Source organism: Tauraco erythrolophus, chromosome 19, assembly GCF_009769465.1.
Source record: "Tauraco erythrolophus isolate bTauEry1 chromosome 19, bTauEry1.pri, whole genome shotgun sequence".
Classification (NCBI taxonomy): Eukaryota; Metazoa; Chordata; class Aves; order Musophagiformes; family Musophagidae; genus Tauraco; species Tauraco erythrolophus.
In genome coordinates, this window is record NC_141483.1 from 9,537,075 (window position 1) to 9,562,424 (window position 25,350).

The following is a 25,350-nucleotide window of genomic DNA, read 5'->3' on the forward strand; positions in this document are numbered from 1 at the left end:
GAGGGAGGAGCCGGCGGCCGCTCCGCCCGCAGGCGGGGCCGGAGCCGCGCAGCAACGGGCGACCGCGCAGCAGCGGGCATTCGCCCGCTGCTGCGCGGTCGCCCGTTGCTGCGCGGCTGCCCGAACCCAAAAAACCGCGTTACAGAAGCCAGGGCGAGGCGGCGTTATAAAAATGTACACTTTATTACACCTTCAGGTAGGATACATCACTATTCCTTACAGTCCTACTGGATCGAGTACAAACGCTTATTATGTTCATCGGGTATTTACAGGCTTGACTTCCTAACACGCTCCTGGGAGAGGGACACATCAAAAGGAAAAAGAAGAAAAAAAAAAGAACAAAAATAAAAGGTGGTTTTTATCTTTATTAACTGACCTAAACAAGAAACAATTGCCTCTTTAGACACCAAATCAGACCAGCACAATGATGCAGTCAACAGGTTTCCCACTGCTGGAAGTGATCCCCGCTCCCCCCTCCCTCCCACTCCCCTCCCCGATTTTCATGCACATAACAAAGAGCTAAACATTTAAAAGTAAAACTGGGGCTAACTAAGCAATATTTTTTGGATGAGCAACACCTTACTGTACACAGTGTCGGCTATCCGTTACCATTGCATTTACTTTGCATTTTAAACTGTTCCACTGCCAGCACTACCAGCTTCGAAGCTGGGAATGAAGTTTAGGCAATGGCACAAACCAGTGGTTCAGCAGGGAATACTGCTGCACGCACAAACAGCTTAAAAAAAAAAACCAAAACAACAATGCCCCCGTATTTGCAGACCTGAGGGTCCAAGAAAAAGAGGATGCAGGAGAAAAGAGATATAAAATAATTAAAAAAAAAAAAATTAGGAACACGGCCTGACCCAGTGTTTACATTCGTGATTTTAACAGAACAGGCTGTGCCAATCCGACTTAAAACAGCGGAGCTGACGGGGCATTCTTTCTTGTTTAAGCCATTTGGATTGCCAGTTACCAAGAGGTGTGTACATACAGAGGTAAGGACAAAAGACACATTTTCCTTGCCTTTAAACAGGCTCCCCTCCTAAAAGAGTAAAAAGATCACAGAATGGAAAAATAATTTTAAAACCATTTCAGAAAAGGAATGTCATAATTTTGTCTGAATTTTACACGTCGTGCGGTTTTATGGCCAAAGTAAAATAAATCCATTCAAGCCACCAAGAGCTTTTTGATTCCTCACTCAGTGCTGTTTGCAAACAGTCTGTTTTTCATTTTATGCCTGAAAAGTAAAGAAAACCCCCACAGTTCTATGCAGCTTTTTGCTTGTGTTTTTTTTTTTTTTCCCCATAACAATAAGGCAAACTGATTTGGAGGAAGAGGCCACGCTCTATTCACATCCAAAATACCCACCTGAAGATACATTCATCATTAGCTTTAGTAAAAGAATAGTACAAAAGTTAGATCTTATTCTTTACACAGTTGAAGAATTAAGTCTTAGATTTAATTTCACTATTCTCCCCTTCCCCCAACCCCCCACCCCCCCGAGCTGAAAGCTGAGTAGAAAGTACTGAACATTTAAACATGTTGCAAGAGCAGAATGAAACTGAGATATTGAATTTTATCAGTTGGAGCGTTTCCTTGATGGAAGTCCCATGAGAAACAGCTATGGATCATTTGTTTAGCTGCACCCACCGAACAATTCTTTTACAGAAAAAAAATGGGCTACACTTTAATACACATCTACTATTCAACACAATATTTACTCAGTTCATGCCTAAAATATCCATTATCTTAAAGCGAAATATGAGAACGAATGCACAGGTTGGGTGATTCAGTAAACTGTACACAAAACTACTAACAAACATTTTAAAAGACTTACAAAAATGGAGAATGAAACTTTTTTCCTTCTTAATTACATATACTTACAGGTTTTCACATTTATTGGCTAAACTTTTTAGGGCACACTTCAAATATGTTAGATCTTCCAGAGGTATTTACCTCAGGCGAGAACAACAGGCAGCTTTTATACAGATGGAAAATACTTTGCTAGATTAGCCACACTTGGTTCTCTGACCAGCTTTACCGTGGATACTGAGCGCACATCCTAGCAAACAGCTGCATGTTCCCATGGGCAGTCCGGGGTATGCTAACACAGATGAACTGTACGGACACTTATGGTGTTTCACCATTCTACTTTTGTGAAGCTGGGCAGAACTCAAACGTAAGTAATGTGTGCTTTATCTGGTTTGAATGAGCACAGAGAACACTGGCAGAACGCATCTTGTACAGATTTTGAGTGCTAAACTGTTGCTAATATGCTGAAGTTGTATGAGAGTTTCCATGTTTAAATGTTCACCAGCAAAAAACCTTCTGCTTAAAAAAAAAAAACACAAACACAACAAAACAGAGGTGGTTTGTCTTCATTTAGATGTTTCGAACAGCTTCTCACTTGGCTTAGCAAACAAGAAATGCTGTGTTTCCCTGGTATTGCATTTTAATCAATAGTTCAACTTGGTTTAGTAGGTGCCTTTAATCTGACAGTAGGCGTCCTCATCTGTACTTTTGCTTGCTGATTCTGGGCTTCAGATGTTGCTGGTGTCTGGGCTGGATTCTGTACACCTGGAGCCTGAATCTGGGGAGATGCTGTTGTCACAACTTGCTGTTGTATCAGCTTCTGCTGCACGACCTGAGCAGTAGCAGTTGTTGCAGGAATCACCTGAACCTGCTGTTGACCTGCTGTCGTCTGAGAAAGCGTCACAGTTTGGGGTTGAGCTTGTACCTAGACATTAGGATGACAAGATGATTACAAAACAACAGTTTGGCATTAAACTGAGCGTTCACTACATTTCCGCTCTACAGAAGGCATCTTATATAAGCACTTGCCCTCTTGACTGACAAGGACCTTAGACAAAGTAGGAAGGCTGGAAGGAATTCTGGGAATGCAGGCTCTGTGGTTTCACTGGAGAACACCGTTCTGTCCCATTTTCTAGAGCCTTATAAACCAGAACTATGAGCCAAGATGCCTGGTAACTCAGACCTCTGCAGTGCAAACCACAGGATATCCCCTGACAGCCTTTACAGAAGATAGATGGAAGGTAGAAAAACCCACTGTTCCTGTACTACAGGAGCAGAAGTGAAAGAACAGGGAAAAGAACAGATGGACAGAGGGGGGATCAAAGAGGGTAAAACACCCACTCTGCATCCATATTGTGACAATAAATACAGTCACTGAGGCTTCCAGTCTCTGACATTACCCTTTCAGACTACAGCTGTCAATCTCTATTGCCAATTTAGGGTAGAATACTTTGAACTTCATCCAGAAATCTGATTTTCATAGCTCTACCCAGAACAAGGGAGAAAAAAAAAATTAAACATCTCCTTGTTCAGAAGACAAGGTAGTGAAAACTGAGCAGCTTCAGCTGCTTTTGTCAGAGGAGAAGCCAAATGAAGCTGCCAGGGGAAAGTTAACTCTTGAATGATCCAAGAGGAATCCACTAGGAAGCACTAAAAATGCAGGTAAAAAGAATGCCACACGCACATCAAGACTGCAGTTTTGCATGGCCTAATCCTCCTGTCATTGATGTTACTGGCGTGTAGTGGGAGGGGAGCTGGTTATTTTTCTTTTTATCATGGACTTCAACAGTCTCAGCGTTATGCCAACATCCATGACTTGAAAATCTAGCTTTTAATGTCCATTGAAAAATTATCCAGGAGCTCTTACTGTCTACAGAGGACAACTCAACTTGTGTTGACTGATGAAGTTTCTCCTCCCTGCTGTCTACCTTGCCCTTGAAGCATTCACATCTGAGGTGGTTATCACTCAGCTTACACCACTTTGTCATCGTTTGAAGATAAACAGTCACAGATTTTATCCTGCACTAAAACACTGCACTATAAACTGTGACAGATTAAGAGCCGATTTGCTCTGATTTTTGTGCACTGAAGGCAGTAACTTCATCCACTGTCCAGAGTTAAATTATTCCTGCCAGTCAACAACTTAAATTATGCCTGTTGATAATGGTCTGAATGACATTGTTCTAAGCAGTGTAAATAAACTGCCTGGTAGTTAGGGGAGCCCAAACCTTCTGACCTTCTCTTGCCCGAGTCCCATCTGCTTTCATACCACATTTAGAACAGATACCACACCATTCTGACTTTCACAAAGCACTTGGCACAGCCTTATGAACTGGAACATACCAACTTATAACCCTTGATTTATCCCAATTTTTACAGAACAAACTGAGACAGTGCTTGCTAGTTCCATTATTTGCTACCTTGACTACGCATCACGAGAAACCAATTTTTAAAAGTTCTTTCAGCTCTAGAAAATGTTTTTCAAAATTTATTTTGCAGCTTATCTACAATGATGAATAAACATTGGTCCATCTACCAAAGTTTTAGACCAGAGAATATACAGCGGCTGAGTCAGTATTCACGATTCATTTCTATAGAAGAGAACTTGCTACATCCTTCAAAAATACTGCCTATGCCACACATGAGGTGAAAAATACACACACTCCAAATAAATAAGCTTTCAATAGGATCATGTTTCTAGTGCTATACTTGAGAAGCGCAAAACCTACCTGCTGGGAAACTGAAACCATCTGTTGAATATTGGCAACAGCAGCCTGTTGCTGGACCACTTGTGGAAGTTTTGCAACCTGTATTGACATGAAATAAAGACAGGTTTGGTCAAAGTAAAAAAATACTAATAGCAGCAAAACACCAAACCCATACCTATCGAAATGGCTACCAAGTGAAAACCCTTCCGAAGTCCTGTTCGTGGTAAGTTGCACCTTGGCATTCCCAGTGATACGGGACTTTTGTAAAAAAGAAACTTTACAGATCGGCGTATTGAAGGAGGGGAAGAGGAAAAGTCGTATTTCCAGTTTTAACTGCAATATACTTGCTTTCTCCTAACTACAGATAAAATTTAAGAATTCACAGATGTTCTAATGGGCTACATTATCTTAGGTATACTTTTGAAGGAGTAAGGCTTCCACTTCCTAACTGTCTTCCTTTTCCTTGCTTAGACTGATCCAGTTACGCAGTAAAGAAGATAACTGCCAGCTACTCTTGGCTGCCAATTATAACCCAGAGGTTAGGCTGGGACGCAGCACCAGAAACCAGGAAGAACTCTGGCTGAATTTCCCTTAGTAAACACAGTAGAGAATTCCTTGCTTAATAAAAATGAGTGACAATTTATTTCTTTCAAAGAGGAAAAGTGAACTTACGGCTTTGATAGTTCCTCTGACCTGCTACAAGGCTGCACATTCAGCACCAATGACTTTTATTATGAAGTCAATTTAAACAAATGTGTGACTAGAATTAATGTGAGTGGGTGCTAAAATGCTACATCACCTCTTGTCTTTGCAATTCTCCAGTCACCGTAGAGTTTAAAGGTGTAAACCTGCGTTACCTGTACCTGAATCTGGGCCTGCACTTGCTGGGTTCCACCTGGTTTCTGGGATTGGGAAATTGGAGTTGTTAAGAACTGTGTTTTAATGGCAGGCTGTGTGGTATAAGTTACTTTTTGTTGCTGTGAAGTCTGCTGTTGGGTTTGGACTGTAACCTGTTGAGCATTTATCTGCACAAGAGAAAAAAAAAGCATCAATAACTGCAAAATATATGTGTATTTTAAAGAACAGGTATGTAGCTAACAAGATTAATTACATTTAATTACTGAAACAAAACACACCCAGGATTAGTAACAGCAAAATGAGCAGTAGGTGAAAGCTTTCATGCCCTTACACAAACATTGTGGATCACTTTTAAGTATTTACTGAAAAGGTTCTCTCTTACATGCATGCACATACACACACACTTCATATGATAATGTACTTCCAAAACACCACATTGGAGGCTGATTGACAGCCCATGAGGGAAAAAGTGTATTTTGCACAATTTGTATTGTAAACAGTGAAAACCTTTGGGAATTTTCCATATTTGGTTATACTAGAAGTGACTAAACAGAATCTTCATCTTTGTTACTTAAAAAAAGAAAATTCAGTTTGGGGCATAAGAAATCACACCAAACAACAATCTTATTGAAAAAAATTATTAAGCACCTGACAAAGCACATGGGAAAGCATTCTCTCTCCATATACTTAAGATCCACCTCTAGAAATACTGACTGACTGTCTCGGAGTGCCCTCGTAATTCAGAGCTGAAGCTTTACAACCACAGAAGCACTACGTGACTCAATGGGACAGCAAACAAGTACCTTTTGCTGCACAGTAGCTTGACCCTGTGCAACCTGAGGCTGGATAGCTTTCTGTTGCTGTGCTGCTTGATGGTGCTTGAGTTTTAGAAGCTGCTGGACATGCAGTGGCTGTGCAACAACCGTCTGGCCTCCTGAAAAATACAAAAATAATCAGAACTGTAAGAGTCTTCATTTTACTGCTTTGTCCCAGTAATCATAGCTTGCAAACACAGACTGTGCTTTTTATGGACTTACAGATCTGCATAGTTTTGAGCACTAATAATCCACTGATTTTAATGGGAATAAGACATATGATTTTGACAGTGGAGAAGAAAAACATTATGTATCTAAGGGCATAAGTAAGCTAACTTTGTGTTCTAACAATAACCTTCCTACAGGAAAAATTCTGTCCACAGCAGGGGAGACAGTTATGAAATACAAGTTTTCCAATTTCCATTTTGCATTTAAAAAAAAATAGGTGAAATTACTATGCCTTTCTTTTAAAAAACTGTATCTGCTCACCTACTCTCATGCACAAATTTTAAAAAAAACCCAAACATATCTGCCTAAAGAGTCATGCCGACCTCCAGATTACATAGGATATGCACAATTCTCTTACCTCAGTTTTGAAACAAACTGGATTCAACCTCTATCACTTTAGTTTTTAAAAAGCATGTGTCCCACAGAATACATTATTTGGAACACCCTACCCTTAAAAAAGCAGTATTTAAAATTTTATTATGTTTTAGCAAGTCTGTTGACATACCTGCTGCTTTCTGTGGCTGCCCAATAGCAACACTAATGCCTGCAACGGTAACAGGGAGTGTAGTGACTCCTGCAGATGACACAACAGCAGCGGGAACAGACACTACTGGAGGCTTTGCCAAAGCAACCTGTGCTGCTTGTGGAGTCTGAGCCTGGATCTGTCCTTGTGCTTGAAGCTGGGAAGCAGGAACACGAGTCTAAGCAGTAAGGAATGAAGATTATTGTACTGGCACAAAAAACATTTGCTGCATATAAGAGGTCATTATACAGTGATAGCTATACATGTTTGTAAACAGAATCGCTCCTTTACAGTAACACAATCCAGAGACAGTATCAGTGTGTAAACGCAATTTGAAGCTGTTTATGTTACGGTTGTATCTTTTGTACTGCCTGAGTAACGCAAAGGGCACTTGCGAAAAACCCGAAAAACCCATACCCGGTTCATTTAAACCATCAAAGAGAACAATGCCTTCGAGAGACGTTTTGCAAAGTCAAAGACAACTTACAAGGCGAGCAACTTGCAGGTTTGTCACAGTAGTGCCTGTGAGAACTGCACCAGGACGAGGTGCTGTGACAGCAGTGAGTTGCTGAGTTTGCTGTTGCTGTTGCACTTGCACTTGTGCTGTTTGCTGCTGTGCCCCTTGCTGTGTCTGCTGCGCTGCCTGCTGCTGGGGAAGCTGCAGTTTCTGCTTCTGCAGCTTGATCAGCTGTTCCTGCAAAAATGAAACACTTCCATCATTTCTACTCTTTTACATGACTACAGGAAAAAAATCGGAGATGAATCTGGAGCTTTAAAGGAGAAACCTTCTATGTCAGACTTTAGTTAAGATCAAAGAGTTAAGAATGCAACTCCCTTGTGCAATGAGTTGCCAGGGACTAAGCAAGTGCTTTACATCCTGACCTACTGTGCTAGTGGTACTGTTTGAAACGTCTGTCAGACTCACTGCATTCATGAAATTTTAGTAGAATCAAATTTAGGAAAGAGCTGTATTTCACTCTAGCCCAAGAAAAAGGGATACACCACACACTGCTAATGATGCTTACAGTAACAAAGAGAGTAACGTGTCATGTTATTCCAGAAGCATTTCCTCACCTGTGACAATTTCCCTACAGTTTTTATTTGAGCTGGAGACTGGGCTTGTGCCTGAGCCTGAATCTGTGGGACCTGCACCTGAGCAGCCTGCTGCTGCTGTTGCCTCAGAAGCTGGAAGTGAGCAGGGGTGATAGTTTTGCCGGAGAGCTGGACTGTTGGTGTAGCTGTGAACAAAGAAAAAACCAAAATGCTCTGAAGAAAGGTTTTCAACGTTCAATTTAATTCCTTGAGTTCACCTGAAAAGCCAAGCTGTTAAATGCATATTTTTCTGCTCCAGCATGGTTTGTAGACTAACTACAAACAACACCACATTAGCACAAACATGCAAAAGCAGAGTAAATAAAATATATGCTCCTTTCTTCACTATGTTTTTTAGTCAAGACAGTCAATTCTAATATTTTACTGCTAGATGACTAATAAACTTTTTTAATTGTAATGCCTAGAGGCCAAGCAGCTCTCTAATGCAACACTTTACCCAGAAATACTGGAGAAAAATGTAATGTGAACACCAACAGTAACACAAGTTAAAAATCACAGTATCATGTAACTGTGCTGCCAACAAATCCAGACTTTCAATACTGTGGGGCTATGGTGATGAAGCCACCTACAAATTCTGGGGCTCTTTATGTACCCTCAGAAAAAAAAAATTAAACACACAATTATTACCTGGTGTAACCTGAGTCACCAAGGATCTGGTCTGGGTCTGCACGGGTGTTAAGTTTGTAGTTACTACTGCTGATGCTGTCACTGACGTCACTGCACGAACTCCCTGGGTAGATGCTATGGTCACCAGTTCTGTGGAAGCAGCAGGTGCTGCCGCAGTCCGCTGCTGGGTATGTACCACTTGTGCAGTTGCAGTGCCTCCTGAAGTCTGAAAAGGAAGAAAGTCATCATTCCTTACAGTTTCCATACCTCATATAAAGCTATGGAATCTTATGGAAATGGACTATACAATTTTAGAAACAAACATCAAAAACACAAAAGCAAAGAAGGTCCAAATCTTTCTAACACATCTCTCTGTTTGGTTATGTCTCATAATCAGCATCTTGTTAAATCTTTTTCAAACAGGCTGATCATCAAACCCTTAACTACAGTACAGAAATTTGATTTTACTACTTTTCAATTTTTTGCTTTATCTTCCATAGTCTTAAACCATTAAAATAATAACAAAGATCATAATTAACAGAGCACAAAACAGTTACAGGCTGGAAATGATGATGACATAATGTATCGTCTATGACAGCACTTGTCTAGGAACTATTTTTAACAGTAGTATCTATTAGGCACTTTTTTCTGATAAACCGTCTCTGTGTTCTGATATTTTGGTAAGGGAGAGGGCTTTGGTACAGAATTACATGATGCCCATGCAATTTGCAAGAAACAGTTTCTGATTACATGGAAAGCTACAGAAGAAAACAGATACACTGATAAAACGTGCAGCCAAGATCAGTCCAGGGACGTAACCAGCGATGTGATCTACTCACAGTCAATGTTCCAGGTATAACTGGTGAAGCCAGACGTTTATTGATGGGCTGAAAGGTGGCAGCAGGGACTCCTGCAACAGTATTCACTATGACGTTTCCACTCACTGTAGCTGAAAGCAAGCCAACGTTAAATGTTACATACTAAAAATGAAAATCTGAATGTCCTATCATCTCCAATGCCTAATTATAAAGTCTTCTTACCCGTCTGTATACTCGTCCCTGTAACAGCTGTTTTGATTGTGCCCGCCTATTTAGGAGACAATTGAGGTAACAGTTCAGACAAACAATAAAAGGAAACTGAATATAGCTCTATGCTACTACACTCTTTAACACAATGCTGCATTCCAGAGGTGACAAAATAAGAAAAACGCAATAAAACGCCCAGCTACTTCTGCAGTTTTTCACTCATTTTATGTGTCAACAACAACTGATGTGTAAACTGGGATACTGCCACACTAACGAACAACTGGAGACCAGTCAAATGTTTGGTAAATACTGGTCATTTGACATCCTTGTTATCAGAAGGGAGTAATGTATTACTCCAGCTTGCCACAGACCACTCAGACATAAGCATCACTGAGCAGTAGATACACAGCCATGCGTACGGGTCAGAACTCATCCTCCGTCTCTTTCTGTAAAAACTGTAGTATTCCTGCCCTTCGACAAGCCAAATAAAATCACCACTGCCTGCACACGTTAGTATGCAAACTGGATTGGCTCTAAAAACAAAAGCCAGACCTGTCATAAGATTCATTAAAACAACCTCTAGATTTAACAAAGCCATGAAAACTTTGCACAGATTTGCAATAAAACAACCATGGTCGGTCCTGTAGGATGCAACATTCCATTTGCCTTGCAAGGGTTAATAAGGCTTTGGTTTCTAAGCTACCTTAACAGAGTAGCTCTTACAGTTACTTTCTCTTTATTCTCCAAGTTCTCAGTATAAACACTGTTCACTGACTGTGTAAATGTACTTGCTCAGACTTTGATTAAATTAAATGAAATTAAATTCTAAACCGAAAAAGGCAAAAATTTTTGCAAAGGATATCGTGTTTTTCCACCTCAGAATGCCAAGACCTACTGCTATAACAATACGAACACAGTCGTAATCAATGAGAAAAAAAGAAGATACCCAGCATACTCGGGGGGGGGGGGAGGGGAGAAAGAAAGAAATAGCTTTTATCTCACTCTACTGACTTGAAATTCTCATTTTCCAGAGAAAATAAAACCCACAAATTCAGTACACACAGAAGAACTAACAGAGTAACTAAAGTTACTACACCAGAGGCACCAAGCCCTCCCTTTCTTACCAATACTGCTGTGTTGGCCACAGTAGTTACTGCAGTCTGCACTACTGCCTGGGGCTGCGGAACTACCTGTGCCTGAGCTTGCGGCTGAGGTTGGGCTTGTGCTTGCTGTACAGCGGGTTGCTGGGCTTGCTGCTGGCCAGCTTGCTGCTGCTGAGGCTGTGGGCCTGCCTGTTGCTGTGCCCTCTGCTGTTCAGCCAAAGCCTAGGAAATCAAAGCGTGAGCTTCACAGTCTTCAAAACAGTGCGTGTAACAATCAGCATGTATTTTTTTAATGAAACAAAATAACAAACAAAACCGCTTTAATTATAAGCATGTATTATATGTGTGTATGCAGAGACAACAGACAAATGTGTCTTCGCTGTAACTCTGTAGCTCCAAGATACGTGACCTAACTAGTTTCAAACTACAAGCTAGATTGATGGTTCTGTGGCTTAGAGCATAGTACAAGTGATTTACCACCAACAGCCAGGACAAGTATCTCCTTCTGAATAATATAAGAAAGGAGGCTACAGAATAGTCAAGAATAAAACAAGATTTTTATGGTTTTTAATATGTTTTCCAAAAAGATGCTTCTAAACGATGATTATCAGTGTGACATACAAGCCCAAGGAAACCTTGGATATTTAAACCCTAATATATGAACAATTTGCAGCTGCCCATAACATTTAGTCTACTGCCAAACTTCTCCCAGGAGGCGGCTTTTGTTTTACTTCCTCTGTTGTCTAATTTTTTTACTACTGCAGTCATATGTACAGCTGAGAGAGAGACTGTACCTTTTTCTCTTTTGCAATACGTTCTGCTCGGAGGGATGCAACTTGAATTGGAGGAAGTGGCTTATCATAGTTGATTCCACTAGAAACAATTATAAGGCAAAGTACGCAATCATTAAAAATAAATAACTGAAATTTAAAAAGGGAAAGAAAAAAAAGCACTTTTATGGAATCATGAACTCCTTTAAGACAGTGTGCCCACCTTTCTGCAAGCACTGATGCATGCTTTGGATTCTTCTGGAAAGGATTCATGCCAAGTCTGAAATTGAGCAAAACTGTATTACTGGAGACAGAAAAAAAACTTAATATTTAATTTCACATGTTTTAGTGGATGACACTGGCAGTTTTGGTGAAGTTGTCATGACATTCATGTATGTCATGATATATGCAAGTAGGAGCTTGCATACAGATAGACATTTTAAGAAAGACTCAGAGTAAATATTAAATGAATACATAAAAAGTTACTGCCGTAATATAAAGGAATATACATAGAACATAATGTACTACTAAACAACATAGACATCAAAATGTTTGCAATTCAGGAAAATGGAAAGTGTAGTTTATAAAGCAGATTTAAAAAAAAACAACTGAGTGCTCTTTTGCTCTTAGTCACACAAAACAAATTCATGCACTGAGTAAAAGCTAATGCAAACACGTGAAATATGAAGGTGTTCCGGTAACACAAGGTCAGGATGCAAGGGAAGAGCTCAAGAACAGAGAATCAAAACAGCAGTTTGAAACAGTGTAAAATAACTCTCAGTTGCAAGAGCAACTCAGAACAGAGTCTCCAGGAGATCTGTGGTGACAGGGAGATCGACTGATCCCAGTTACAACTTACAGAGGTTTGATGGGTGGACTTCTTTTCCCTGCAATCATTTTCATCATCTCAAAATGATTAGTATAAAGTTGTGTGTGGGTGGCACCCTCATCTTGAGCATAGATCTGGTTGGTACGGAGTGGGCGACTGTTTTTAGTCTAAAAAAATAAAAAAAAACAACCAACTTTCAATGGCGAACACACCCGCTGGCGTTTTGTCTATGTATAAACACATGGCGCGCTTGTGGGTTATTTAAAAACGTCCTCCAACATATCTATCACAGACTGGTTTCTGCCTCGTGTCACTGATAACTTACTGTTACGCAAAACTCTACGGGAAATATATAAAGAAAGAGCAAAACAAGGAGCGGTTTTCGCGGTCACACTGGCATCAGCACTTGGGGACATACCAAATGGCAAACTCTAATTCGAAAAAGAATCTTTGCTTTAGTTCAGATTTTGCAAGTTTAATTCAGTACCCAAACCACGAGCCCATTAGTTTATAGTTATGCATAGCGCACACATAATGCAACAAAACCATCACTGCACTGCTCTCCCAGCAAAGCTACGTTAACATCCAACACACCATGCCATCCTAACGTTTCGCTTCTCCTAAGCAGAAACTGCCAGTCAGGGACAAACCTGCTTATCAGTCAGAGAATGGGACTACAGTCAGAAGTTCTAGATTGTCTACCCAGCTCTGCCACTAAATTGCTGTATGGTCTGGAAAAAGTTGTTTATAATCATGGAATTTACTTTCGTTCCTGTAGCGTACTATCATCCTCATCTACTAACAGGTGCTTCGAGCATTAAATTCACTACATGTTTGTCATCCACTTAGACCCTAGCATGAAGTACATTCTTACAGATCTTAAGTACCAGCATAATAATCAGGACAAGTCACATGGTGGTTGTTAGGTGGAAAAATACCCACTACAGTTTAAGTGAAATCACAAACTTCTTGCATGATTTAAGATTTATCTATTAAATCCAAAAGCTGAAGTCTGGTGTCAATCCACTGTATCAACAAAGAAAGAAAAAATAAATATGGAATTTTAATTGATGTTTCTGAACTCAAGCAACACTCAACATGGATCTCATATGAATATCTGCCCACCTCCATTGCTGCTAAATACCACAGTGTCTAGATTTGATTTTGAAAAAATACCAATGCACACCTTATAAATACTTTTTGTCTTCTTTTTAGGATTAGCTTCGTACATTAGCTGTAAAATAAGAAGGAAAGTTAGATGATCTTTTGTGGAAGATTTTGTTCAGCTGCTTTTTCTTTTCAAAGAAATCACATAAAATAAGTGGAAATCCTGATGAGGATAATTTTACAAACTTTTAAAAGTTATTTATTTACACTGTTGAAACATTTAACAAAAAACAAGTGTTTACGGAGATAAGGAAAAAAAACTCTACAAACTTAAGGTAAAAAAAGACGCATCATTCTATGTAAACTCACCTTTCCTTCTTCCCTTGGAATAATGACATTTTCGTATCTGTTTCGGCACTGTTTTGGAGAGCGATAGACTCTGCTGCACGAGTTAACAACATCACTAACAAGGTCCCAATTGGGAGTGTGTGCTGGCGATACAACAGCAAGATTTAAAGGAAGCTCCAGCAGCTGCTTCACTGCCTACAAGAGATAAAGGTACAAAAGCTTCAGACGACAAATCATTCCAGTCTTCCAAACCCACCCTTATCTGCATGTGTCCACACACCATTACTGCCATCACACCGACAGCTTAGGGCTCAGGCTATGGGTTCACCTCCATTTACAGAGAATAAATAAGGATAAAATGCCATTACGCAGGCAGACGAGCAAGAGAACCCTTGCAGATTGGTCTGAGAGGAAGAGAGAGCTGCCATTCAAGTGCTGCTCTCTTCTTAAAGGTGGGGAGAATCTTAGCTGCATTATTCAATGTCCAGACAGCATAACTAATCCGGAACATAACAGTGAGTGGTCTCTACAAGAAAAATAGGACTTATTCATGCATTTTGTGGATTAACCTTTAATTTATCCTTAGAGGAACACAAATGATAGGCAATCTGTTTTGAGTTAGCAAAATGCCAAACTAGCCATTAAGAATTAGAAATAACCTCGAAGAGGTAAAGTGCAGAAAGAGTCATTTCTAAAATTAGAAGCAAAATGCAATAAATAATAACAGCAAAAGGTGCAGGTATCATCTGACCTGCAGAAGTGCCCAGTCTTCACTAATCAACCACTCTGGATTATCCTGCCCAGCTTCGGCAGCTGGTTTGACAAGAGTCGGCAAAGGCTTTGCAAATTGTGTTTGTTGTTTCAACAAGATGTTTTTCTTTTGCTCTTTGCCCTCTCGGCGCATTTTCAACATTCCTGGAGTTGCTCGATCAAAAAGTGAACGAGGTGGAATAACTGTCTCTCCATGACGTTGCTTTTTCTTCCTACCTGCAGCTAAGATAAAAAACCCACATTCTTGGTAAAGAGTTACTACCATTCTTCGATTCCTCTGCTACTTGTAGCTGCAAAACCCTCATACATGTGTGCAGAGTATTCCCCACTGCCTCTCAAAAGCATACTGTCAGTAAATAACTGATAGAAAGTAAGATCAGCCTTGTCCTAATTCACACAGTAGAACGCCTGTTTTCTAAAATTGTCTTTTCAAAAACACCTATATGCCTAAATAGAAAGACACACTGTACGAACCACAGCTTCCAGTGATTCTATTGCTTCAAGACCACGGTGAGACAAGAATTTTCATCTCTTCAAACCTGCAAATTTGATTTTTACTGGAGCAGACATGTAGGAGGTATGAAAAATCCCCTATTTTTCTAACTTTCAGCGATAAGTCTCCGTATGATTTTGAACAAACACTTACCAGATGGATCTGTTTTGTGTCGTTTACGTTCCTTTCTGACATACACTGGGGGCAACTTTGATTCTGGAATAGGGGTGGTATCGTACATCAGGCACATAACAGAATCTATGTAGATATCATTGTCATCCTGAGGTGGAGTGGGAGGAGTCCAAAGCTACACAGAACAAAATTTGTAGTTACTGCAATATTAACCCTCCGCTGATATTTATGTTTCAAAATATAAAAAGCCTGGTTTTTTAGGTGCCTAGTGTTACTTCTACTTACTGGCATTATTTCAGTTTGTCCATCTGGACCTTCATAGATATATTCCTACACAGCAAAAAGAGAACACAATTCAAATGATCCAACCGAACTCTGAAGGAAAAGGTATTCTCAGAATAACTGTTAAGAAATACACTACTTAGAAAAACAAGATTAATCAGGAATTACTTTGTTGTATGCATCCTCCCGAGTGTAGGTTAGAAGTTCTTCTTCATCCTCCCAAAGCAGTTTTTGTTCTTCCTCCTTTAACTCCTTCATATGCTGGACTTCCCATGCTTTCTTTGCAGTTTTCAATTCCATCTAGATGAAAAACGGAGTCCTTATTAACTTTATGCAACAACAGACACTGGATTAAAAGTTATCAATTTGTATTTCCATGGACAAACCTCTTGAACTTTGATATTTTCAGGCACAGAAATCTTACAGCAATTTCTTAACAGACACTTTCATAATCATTTAGAAGAGATTTTTTTGGTGTCTGCTGAGGGTCTTTACACCCTCAAAATAAAGCAAACTCCGAATTTCAGTTAAACAACCAAGACAATCAGAACTCAGCTCCTTTACCTAAATAAGCAGCCTCACTGAAATTAATGGATATTTTTTTCTCCCCTGCTATCAATGGAGTACAATAAATATTTGCTGAGATGTGCTGAAGAATGTCATTCCCATTTTATAAAAAAGAAGTTAAGAATTGACACCTGCTTAAACCATGAGAATCCCAAAATAATAAGCTCTCCGTAAGGCATTCCAGTGTTCATGAAGTACAGCAAGAGAAGATCACAGAAATGTCTACAATATATTCCATGTTATTGGAGAAACTTCCACTTCACATGGAAAATATAACCCTGCTTGTACATACTGTGACAGAACAACATAGAAAAGAAAGATTTGTCGTTTTACCTCATTCAACCGTGGCTCATTCTCATCAACTGAAACATGGAAGAGCTCTAAATAATTCAAAGCATACTTCTCAATCGGAGTCAGCTGAGAGAGCACATCAAGGAAAAAAAAAGTTAGCATGGAGGATAATAAAAGAAATTTTAACTGAAGGAGAGTGTATTAAAGGTCTCCTTAAAACTAATCTCCCTCTCTGATGGCTTAACATCTTAAATCAGTAGGAGATCTCCCATTCATTTAATGGGAGTATCAATCTCACAGACAAAAAGTTGCTTTAAGGCCAGACTGCAAAGACATTTAAATATTTGCATTAAACATTACTTTTTAACCAAGTATTAACGGAAAGTCACGGTACCTGATCCACAACAGCAACTAACTCCTGCAGCTGTGAGGGCTCTTCGTTGTATTTTGTCTCACAGAGCTCTGAGATTAAAGGTTCCATGCTTGACTCAAATCCTATGTCTTGTATGCAATCATTCAACTCCTCATTCTCGTGTTCAATACTGTTGAGGGCCTTTCAGAAAGAGGTATTTAAAAAACAATGAAGACTTCAGAAACATGGAAAGAAATCCCGTAAGAAGTTCACTGAAATCCAGCACGAATTTCTGGAATAAGTCTGTGCTGAGGCAAAAGAAACAGTCCCTAGAATGTATACAATGGTGGGCTTTAGGAAGTTTTGTTACAAGGAAAATGACAAAATAACATAAAAACTACCAGAAAAAGAGACTGACAGAATTTACCCAAATAAATACTGTTTAATACTAACGTTACAGAGCTGGATTTTTAATGTACGTGTTAACAATTACCTCTATGAATGGTCTTGCAACTTTAGGTGAAATATTTTCTGCTGGAGATGGCTCTTGAGAAAGTACTACAAATTCTTCTGCTTTCACTCTAAATCCAGAATCCTCCATAGGAGAATGAACCTCAAACAATTCCTGAATCGTTTGCTTGGTAAACAGAAGGGGAAAAAAAAAGCGAAGTACATTCAGCTTTCAAGACCATTCTATTTTTTTATATAACTTTGAATTAGCTCAGGTTTAATGACTTTATAAACTATAGACTGACTAAAGAAAAAATAAACCTCTATTATTTCTGCAAAATTGTCTGTTTTCTCTTCTGAAACTCTCCTGTAGGACTACAGAGTAGAATAAAGTGTTAACAGTTCATTTATATGGAAGTCAGAAATACACACTCTCATCCTGTACCACCATACTGGGAGTGCCAGAAGGGATGGACGAGGTTCATCAGTGCAGACACTGTCTTCTGCATCTTCAGAGCAGCAACTAAATACCGAAACTTTACATGTCACATTTTTGAAGTTGTTGAAACCTTCATCCTTACAAACTCTGCAGAATTTTGCAGCAGGTGCAAGAAACCAGAATATATTAAGTCACACAGGTGATGCCTGTGCATCACAATGCAAGTAACAGAACAAGAGCAGATGGACAGTACTTAAGAGAATGTGGCCCTAACTCCTAGAGTTAAAGCAATCATGAAATCTAATATGCTAACCTATCAATTCTAGCCTACTAAACTGTTATTAAACACTCCACCACAGACGCTTGAATTTATTAAACACTACAACACAGGCGTTTGAACGTATTTTGAATATTAACTTACCTGTGTTAAAAAGGCCATTGAATAGTCATTTCCCTGAGCAGCTACTTCTCTGATCAAGTCCTTTGTGCCGTTTTTCAAGAGCTTCTCTTCTACAGAATTACCACTGACAAGCCTAAAAGAAAAAGGAAAAATAATAGAAATCTGGTAAGTAATTTCCAAAAACGCTTTCAGAAACAAAAGGAGAAATTGCTCTTAGAGAATAAAACTGACTTCTTAAAATGTGGTGGTTTGTGGGGTTTTCTTTTAGTTCTGATACAGGCCGAGAATAAAACACATACTACCATCTCTACTTTAAAGCTTTCTTTTAACAATTAGTGTAATTAAATAAAAATCAAAAAACACCTAACTTAAAAAATTCCATGTAAACTAACAAAAAAACCATGCAAGTATATTCATTCATTACATTTAGTGTTAAGAAAGATCACATTCTCTTACGATAACCTGGCATCTTTTTTATTGCAGTGAGATGGGAGTTTTCAGCACTGTTTCCACTTTAGTTCAGATTATACAGAGTAGCGTTATGGGAATTAACCTTCCATAAAAGCATGTTAAAGAGCGGTCATTGCTCTGTAACCATCACCTGTATATATGGATATCTTTACATCTCCCAATCCTGTCACACCACTCCTGAGCTTTTGCATCCATCACTGGGTTTAGATCATTGTCATAGAACACAACGGTGTCTGCTTCAACAAGATTTACTCCAGTGGAACGACTGTGAGAGGAAAGGATGGCACAGAAAATGCGCTTGTCTCTGTTGAAAATTTTCATCAGCTCCTACATAAACAGAACAAAAGCAAAGAGCAAATAAACTATATATCAAAATAAAATATCAAACAAAGTTCACTATAGCCTAATAAAAAAGACAAAAACAAGTCAGGAGTTTCAAAATGAGTGAGAAACAAGGCAAACTTCCTTCCCCTGCCGTAGCATACAAAAGCCTGAGCAGCACATATTGCTGTGACAGTGGACAATCACCAGGGCAAACTTACCTGCCGTTGCTCATAGTTAGCGTATTCATCAATCCTCACGAATGTGAGGAAATGGAAATTCAGGAACAATTCCAGTATGTCCAACATCAGAATCATTTGTGACAAAATCAGCACACGGCGCCCTTCGGATTTCAACTTTTGAAGCAAGACAGCAAGAGCTTCTAATTTTCCTATATTTCAAACGAGAAAACCAATAATTGTTTTATACAGACATTCCATTCCTGTGAAACAGGAAACTACCAAAACATTATCACCAAACGTCCTCCTTTACCTGAGTCATACTGCACCAGCCGCAGGTCAGGGAACTGTAGCAAGTGGGGAGCTGTAATCTGTTGCAACTGATGCAAGTGTGGAGCTGCCTTCTGCTTAAGCCTGTGCTTAAGCAGTTTCAATCTGTGACTGTAGGAAGGGGGGGGATTTGCTACATACAAACACGGGGGAGCAGCAACTGCAGTTGGCAATACGAAGAGAGCCCTGTGAAAAGCATCAAAACAAGGGAATACCAATTTAAAAAGTTACATACAACATGATCATCTGCAGCAATGATTTTCAGCCTGTCAATCATGTAATTTTACTCTACTATCTAACCGCTTTGTTAAAGTAACTTCGTAAGTGCTGCACACCTTCAAAGTGTTAATGTTCTTTATTTCCCTTTATCTTTTTGTTCGGTTTTGTTTTGTCTGCTTTGATGACAGTTTCTGTTAAGGTGTTTGCACTGTGACCACTGTATTCAGTCACTTACTAAAAGCAATTCAGAAAGGTTTGAGGAATTTTAATTGCATTTCCTGTTTCTAGAAAACTGCGGCTATTGCTCTGCACACAATCCACTAAATGTCAGTTTTAGCTAAAGTAGCTTCTGCCTGCATCGCTGTGTCTTAACTCTTGTTGGTTGGCTCCAAGAGGTACCTACCAAAGCACATGAAAGTAAGCTAAAGTACGGTCAGCTGAATTTGGGCTTGAAATTAGGAATGAGACACTGGAAACTGTTTATTATAAAGATCCCAAAAGAAACAGAAGTGACTGTTATTTTTATGTTCATACTGCATATCATTCACTGCTAAACAAATCAGTCTAAACCAAACAAGCTCACAGAGACAAGGTTTTAAAGCTCTTTTGTAAAGGAGGGTTTAAGAAATAACTAAATGCGGTAAAGGCTTCCAAGGCAGGGTCTCATATTACCTGTTAACAACATCTTTTAGAGATTCTTGTTGTTGAACCAAAGTCAGGATCATTTCTTGCAACGGGTTGCTTGGGCCTCCGGAGGCACTTGAAGAAAGGCAACAGTTCACGAAGCCAGCCCACCTCCAACTGTTGTCTTCACTGGAAGACAGCTGAGAGGGCTTCCTTTCACCAGCCAAAGAACAAACACTCAGCAAGTCCCTGCCATACATCGGGGCCCGCGAACATCGGCGCTCATTGCCAGAGAATATTCTGTCTAGCCGCTCCTTCAAAAGCCGGTTCTTTTCTTCATATGTTTCCTTTGCCAAGAAAAGTTGAAAAAAAAAAAACATTTGCTGCTCATCACAATCACTAAGGAATTTGAGTTTCTTTAGAATGAAGCTATCAGGACCAACATCCTCGATTATAACAACTACTTAGAGCAATCACAAAAGGTGTAAATTTCAGATAAAAGTTGAAGACTACAGCTAAACTCAATCATATTTAAGACTTAATTCTATCTTAGTTTAGTATCTTTCTTTTTTTAAAGCACATTTTCATAGTTCTGGAAATAAAACTAAATTAATCATTTAAGTTTGGGACATGACAGTTAACACATTAATAATGATAAGGTGCAGGCTCTTGCACAGTTTAATGTATACCTGATGTTTCCCTATGCTTTATAGGTTGCTTGAGTATCTTTTCTAAAAACTTGTTAAGATTAGAAATCTGTAAAAAGTTGCCCAGTTGCCTTTATGTTCAAAACACAGAAAATCTTATGATTCCTTTATTCATGCATTACCACATAATTACAACATATCTGTTATAAGAATCTGTCTGCTATCACAGCACAAGAAAGCTGTTAGCTGTTTTTATACACCAGAATTTATTTTAAAATATGGATTATAGTTAAAAATGCATCAGATCTGTGAACCTGAAATACTGACAAAAGTTGGGTTTTTTACTTACTCTGTAATTAAAGTTACGAACTAATTCCAACTTTGTAAATTCCAGCTTCCAACTATTATATGGACTTAGTATCAATGCTGGAAAGTTGTGTTTCCGTAAAAAAATAAAAATTAAGTACCTGTGATTGTCCATGTGTAGGTGCTGGTTTTAGCGCTGCTCCTATGTCAGTAGATGACAGATTAGTAACTGCCGTTCTACCTGGAATACAAACTGAGGATAAACCTTGTGTTTATCTATTTATTCTCGTGAAGATGTGTTTCATTTATCGTTTTCAATAAGTAGACATTTCATAGCTGTAACACATCATAACGGCAGACAAATTTTTAGTCTAAATATCCACTGGGCATTGCAAATTTGTACGTTGTTACACATCAGATATCTGACAGATATGTACATCAACTGTTTTTCATGAAAATCCAAGCCAGATCAATGGAATTTTACTTTTCTTTGCAGGAAGACCTGCTGCATTTGTAGTTTATGCAAAATGTCATGTATAGTGCAATAGGTAGGACATTTAGAACTTATATTCTAAATCAGGAAAAGATTGTTCTAATTTATCTCAAGCAAATCACCTAAGATTTTTCAGAAAACATATGAATTCAGCATATCTACAAATTCATGAAACTATACGATGGAATCTCACAGCAGCATTCTTCTGCATTCAACTGCTAGCAAATGTTTCCCCAGACACCTAACTAAACCATAAGATCATTACACACAAGGAAACTAATCGAAACTGCAGGAGTACTCCTCATGCACTCGCAAACTACAGACACTCCAGAGCGGTTATTTCCTTGAGAGGATATTTAATTTTCCATCTCAGCTCGTCAGCACTGATTATTTGAACTAGAAAAGCAGCACAACCCTGCACTAGTCAGCGTGAAACTGTATTGTAAGGCCGTACACCCTTGAAGAACTGCATTCAAGTGCGCAAGCAGGAGTTAGTCCTTACGTTAAGATTACAGACTCCAAGGAGTAAGCAGAGGTTTAAGCTTTGCCTTTCCACATTTTCATTACAAACAAGCTAATACAGATAGCCAGTATAAATCCGATTTTACTACACAGCTACACATGAGCCCAGCAATTATAGTTTCCAATCACCCAAAGCAATGGAATTTATTTGGCATTTTTTCCAAAATTCAGAAAGTCAAAGTAAGTATTTTCAATATGCTTTACATTTTCCTCCGAAGAACAGTGTTTTATTTTATCAACTGGAAACAATACTTATTATTGCTTTTAACGGAGCTCTCTTTTTACCATCATGAGAGTAGCAAGATGCGTGAGTTTTTGTAGAAATCTTACATCAATTTTCATTCTGAACTTTGGCCATATTAGGAGTACCTGTAATGTAATCAGAGCTGGAGGGTGAAACATTTGAGCCACAGATATTCCAAACTATGACGGAAATCCTTTACCTCCCAACAACTGGGAGGCTGTAGAAGCTTCCTCTCCCCTTTTTATGATGAGATGTTTACTCTTCAGAAAATCAAAATATGAACTTCAAGGGCACAGGAACACATCAAAAAGAAGCAGTAAACAGTCTATTTTGAGGGAACGGTTTATATCCGGAGAAAATTACAGCAGATGGCCATTTCCAGGGAAAAAACTCTTAGCACTACATTTATCATCATTTAACAACCTGCTGTTTTGTTGTAAATGCATCCTAGACAGCAATTTCTCTACTGTTTTTTGATCAACATCTTGATTGTGGTTTTAAGCAAAGAACTGATCACATTTGCAGCAAGGCACCAAGCACCTAAGCAGTATTTGCAGAGGGAAAGGGAAAACAGTAGCTTGATTAGATAGAGAAGCAAAGAAAATTAGATAAAAGAAAAATCAGTGTGGAAAACCAGTGAGATTTCCTGGACATTCTCTGTCAGTAGAAAAAAATAATCATCCTGATCGTTCTTTGAAAAAACTATTTCAAACCCACTTCTTCCCACAAAAATCTGACCCAAGACACAACTGGTAAAAAAAATGTTCTACATATTTAATACAATTTCAAGCTCTCCCAAGTTTGTACTAAAAAGTTATCTAAAACTCCGGTGCACAACACACACAAATCAGAAGGATTTGCTTCACAGTTTAACTGCTTCTCAACTCAACTTACAAAATTACCATCTATAACAATTTGGAATTACGTATCAAGGTGGATTTTAGTAATTGAATATTTATATAGAGACATTTTTCCAGGCTAGAAAACCTACCTTGTTGTGTCACTGCTGTGGAAGTCGGGACACCTGCTTGATGCTGGTTTCCTAAAGCATTCAGAGCGTTCTGAACAGTTCCTGCTTGGGAAACCGTCTGCATGACAACGGGACCCTGAGGTCTCAAATACTGCTGACCAGGTGCTGAAACGATCTGAAGAACACTTCCTGCAATGGGAGGATTTAAAAAAAACTATGCTGGATAGAGCGCAAAAGAATAAATAGTGTTCTCTAGTAAAAGATACTACTGTTACAAACTGATCGTTACTGTTTCAAATTACGTTAAATTTTCCCAGACATTCATCACACCAATCTGATTTAAAGTTCCATAATATCCCATAAGCGGAAAACACGTAAGTCTTCCTAGTTAAAGAGGAGTTTCACATTGTCGAGGTATCATTCTAAATCTAGGTATTTTATACAGAATTTGGACGAAATCAAATCAACCAAACAATCCTCACTTAGTGTTCCTTTTATTTATTTTGTTGGCCATAGAGAATCAAGATTTCCAGGTTCTCCCAAATTTGGTGACACACATACCACCAGTCACGGAAATTTGAGGGCAAAATATATTGTAGGTAGAGCATGCAGGTCAGGGCAATATTTGGGTCAAAATTCAGAGGCACACCAATCCTGAAGTACTATTTACACCATTTCAGAACAAACCAAGAACATCCTCAATTTTGTCTGTTTCTGTTCATCACGGAGTTTATCCGAAATAATGCCTCACCTTACTTTAGCTGTATTGCATACATGTGAAAACAAATTCAGTAATAAAATCTTGAAATACAATGTAGAAAAAGAAAGTAACTATGTCTTTCATTTGATAGGCACCTATTTTTCAAAACAGAGATACCTTGTTATCCCCGTCACGCACAAAACAGGTGGAGCAGAACAGTACAAGCAGTAGGGATGGAAAAATCTCCTTAACATGTAACAACAAGGAACATGTTGCCCATATCAAAACATCAGCGTTCTAAATAATGGAAAACACCCAGTATTGAAATAAGTACCTTGTAACTGCAAAGGTTGCCCTGCAGTGAGCTGGCGAAGTTGACTATGTGATAAAGTGAACTTGTTCCCTTGGAACTGCAGCGTTACAGGGGTCTCTGGCTGAGCGATTCTGCCTTGTGCTCCTGCTATAGAAGCCAGCTGGGCTATTTTTACTACCTCACCACCTGTTAAGGAGGGAAACAGGCATTAAAAAAAAACAAAGTAGGAGGTGGGCTGTTCAACATTCACAGTTCTAAGTTTTGGTTAGTAAACTGGTGCTGAAGCGCCTTCCATGCATAATTATACTTAGTGCATCAAAAGTGTCATATAAAAGTTAAGCAGGTATTGCTTTCTATATTTGTTGGACTAACTGGAAAAAAGCTGATTGTTTAAAGGGTAAGAACATCAACATTTTAGAAGTTAATCACTTTCATTAGCAAAAAGGTTAAGAGCTACCTGAAAACTCATGTGACACTTTGTAACAGAACGAGTATAGACATTAAAGTGATTTTCCACTGCCTTTTCAAGAGCACAAAGGAAGGTTTAAGGAAGAGACAAAAATAGTCACACACGTGGCATTGTAAATACACATTTTAAATGGCCTGAAATTTGTTGACGAAACGTGATTTATATTAAGCAATCTGCACTTAGACAAATCAAAAAGCTTTAAAGTGACAAGGACCAAGCTTTTTGTGATTTAAATGCAGAAAGGTTAGAGGCATTTAAGCATTAAGCTTTACGATCTAGAGAAAACATTGGCGTGAAAACTTAGCTTTTGTAAAGGCAGTGCATTACCCCAGAGATAAAATTAATACATCAGTGCTCAGTACTCTACACACATGCTAATAGGCAGTGCACATACAACCTTAAAGCAAAGCCTCATCGCTTCTCTCTGCCTAACAGTTGCGACGTTCCTCTCCGACAGAGAGGCCTTTAGCGATGGATTAGTGCTTAATATGAAAGGAATAATTAGGATAGAGCTAAAACA

General features: G+C 38.9%; 1 protein-coding gene across 12 annotated transcripts in view; it reads right to left on the minus strand.

Annotated features, from left to right (window-relative positions):
• Nucleotides 1–1,699: 1,699 nt before the first annotated feature.
• The window catches only part of EP400 (E1A binding protein p400), a 49,527-nt gene continuing 25,876 nt past the window's right edge, over nt 1,700–25,350 (minus strand). For 4 of the 12 annotated variants that reach the window (XM_086623642.1, XM_086623641.1, XM_086623643.1 and 1 more), the window contains 31 exons: nt 24,383–24,547; nt 23,370–23,537; nt 21,281–21,372; nt 20,215–20,513; nt 19,307–19,509; nt 19,036–19,205; nt 18,624–18,820; nt 18,044–18,155; nt 17,227–17,370; nt 16,776–16,934; nt 16,424–16,507; nt 15,692–15,823; nt 15,527–15,571; nt 15,263–15,416; nt 14,597–14,838; nt 13,867–14,040; nt 13,577–13,624; nt 12,421–12,557; nt 11,785–11,841; nt 11,586–11,664; nt 10,813–11,013; nt 9,704–9,749; nt 9,503–9,612; nt 8,685–8,889; nt 8,019–8,182; nt 7,432–7,638; nt 6,927–7,122; nt 6,182–6,312; nt 5,378–5,545; nt 4,542–4,619; nt 1,700–2,737 (listed from right to left, as the gene is read on the minus strand). In XM_086623642.1, the coding sequence (XP_086479768.1) occupies nt 2,465–2,737; nt 4,542–4,619; nt 5,378–5,545; nt 6,182–6,312; nt 6,927–7,122; nt 7,432–7,638; nt 8,019–8,182; nt 8,685–8,889; nt 9,503–9,612; nt 9,704–9,749; nt 10,813–11,013; nt 11,586–11,664; nt 11,785–11,841; nt 12,421–12,557; nt 13,577–13,624; nt 13,867–14,040; nt 14,597–14,838; nt 15,263–15,416; nt 15,527–15,571; nt 15,692–15,823; nt 16,424–16,507; nt 16,776–16,934; nt 17,227–17,370; nt 18,044–18,155; nt 18,624–18,820; nt 19,036–19,205; nt 19,307–19,509; nt 20,215–20,513; nt 21,281–21,372; nt 23,370–23,537; nt 24,383–24,547 (4,640 nt within the window). In that variant the 3' untranslated portion in view covers nt 1,700–2,464. Of the gene's footprint in view, nt 2,738–4,541; nt 4,620–5,377; nt 5,546–6,181; nt 6,313–6,926; nt 7,123–7,431; nt 7,639–8,018; nt 8,183–8,684; nt 8,890–9,502; nt 9,613–9,703; nt 9,750–10,812; nt 11,043–11,585; nt 11,665–11,784; nt 11,842–12,420; nt 12,558–13,576; nt 13,625–13,866; nt 14,041–14,596; nt 14,839–15,262; nt 15,417–15,526; nt 15,572–15,691; nt 15,824–16,423; nt 16,508–16,775; nt 16,935–17,226; nt 17,371–18,043; nt 18,156–18,623; nt 18,821–19,035; nt 19,206–19,306; nt 19,510–20,214; nt 20,514–21,280; nt 21,373–23,365; nt 23,538–24,382; nt 24,548–25,350 lie in introns of those variants that run through there. The other 8 variants (XM_086623640.1, XM_086623638.1, XM_086623635.1 and 5 more) reach the window with 8 other exon arrangements.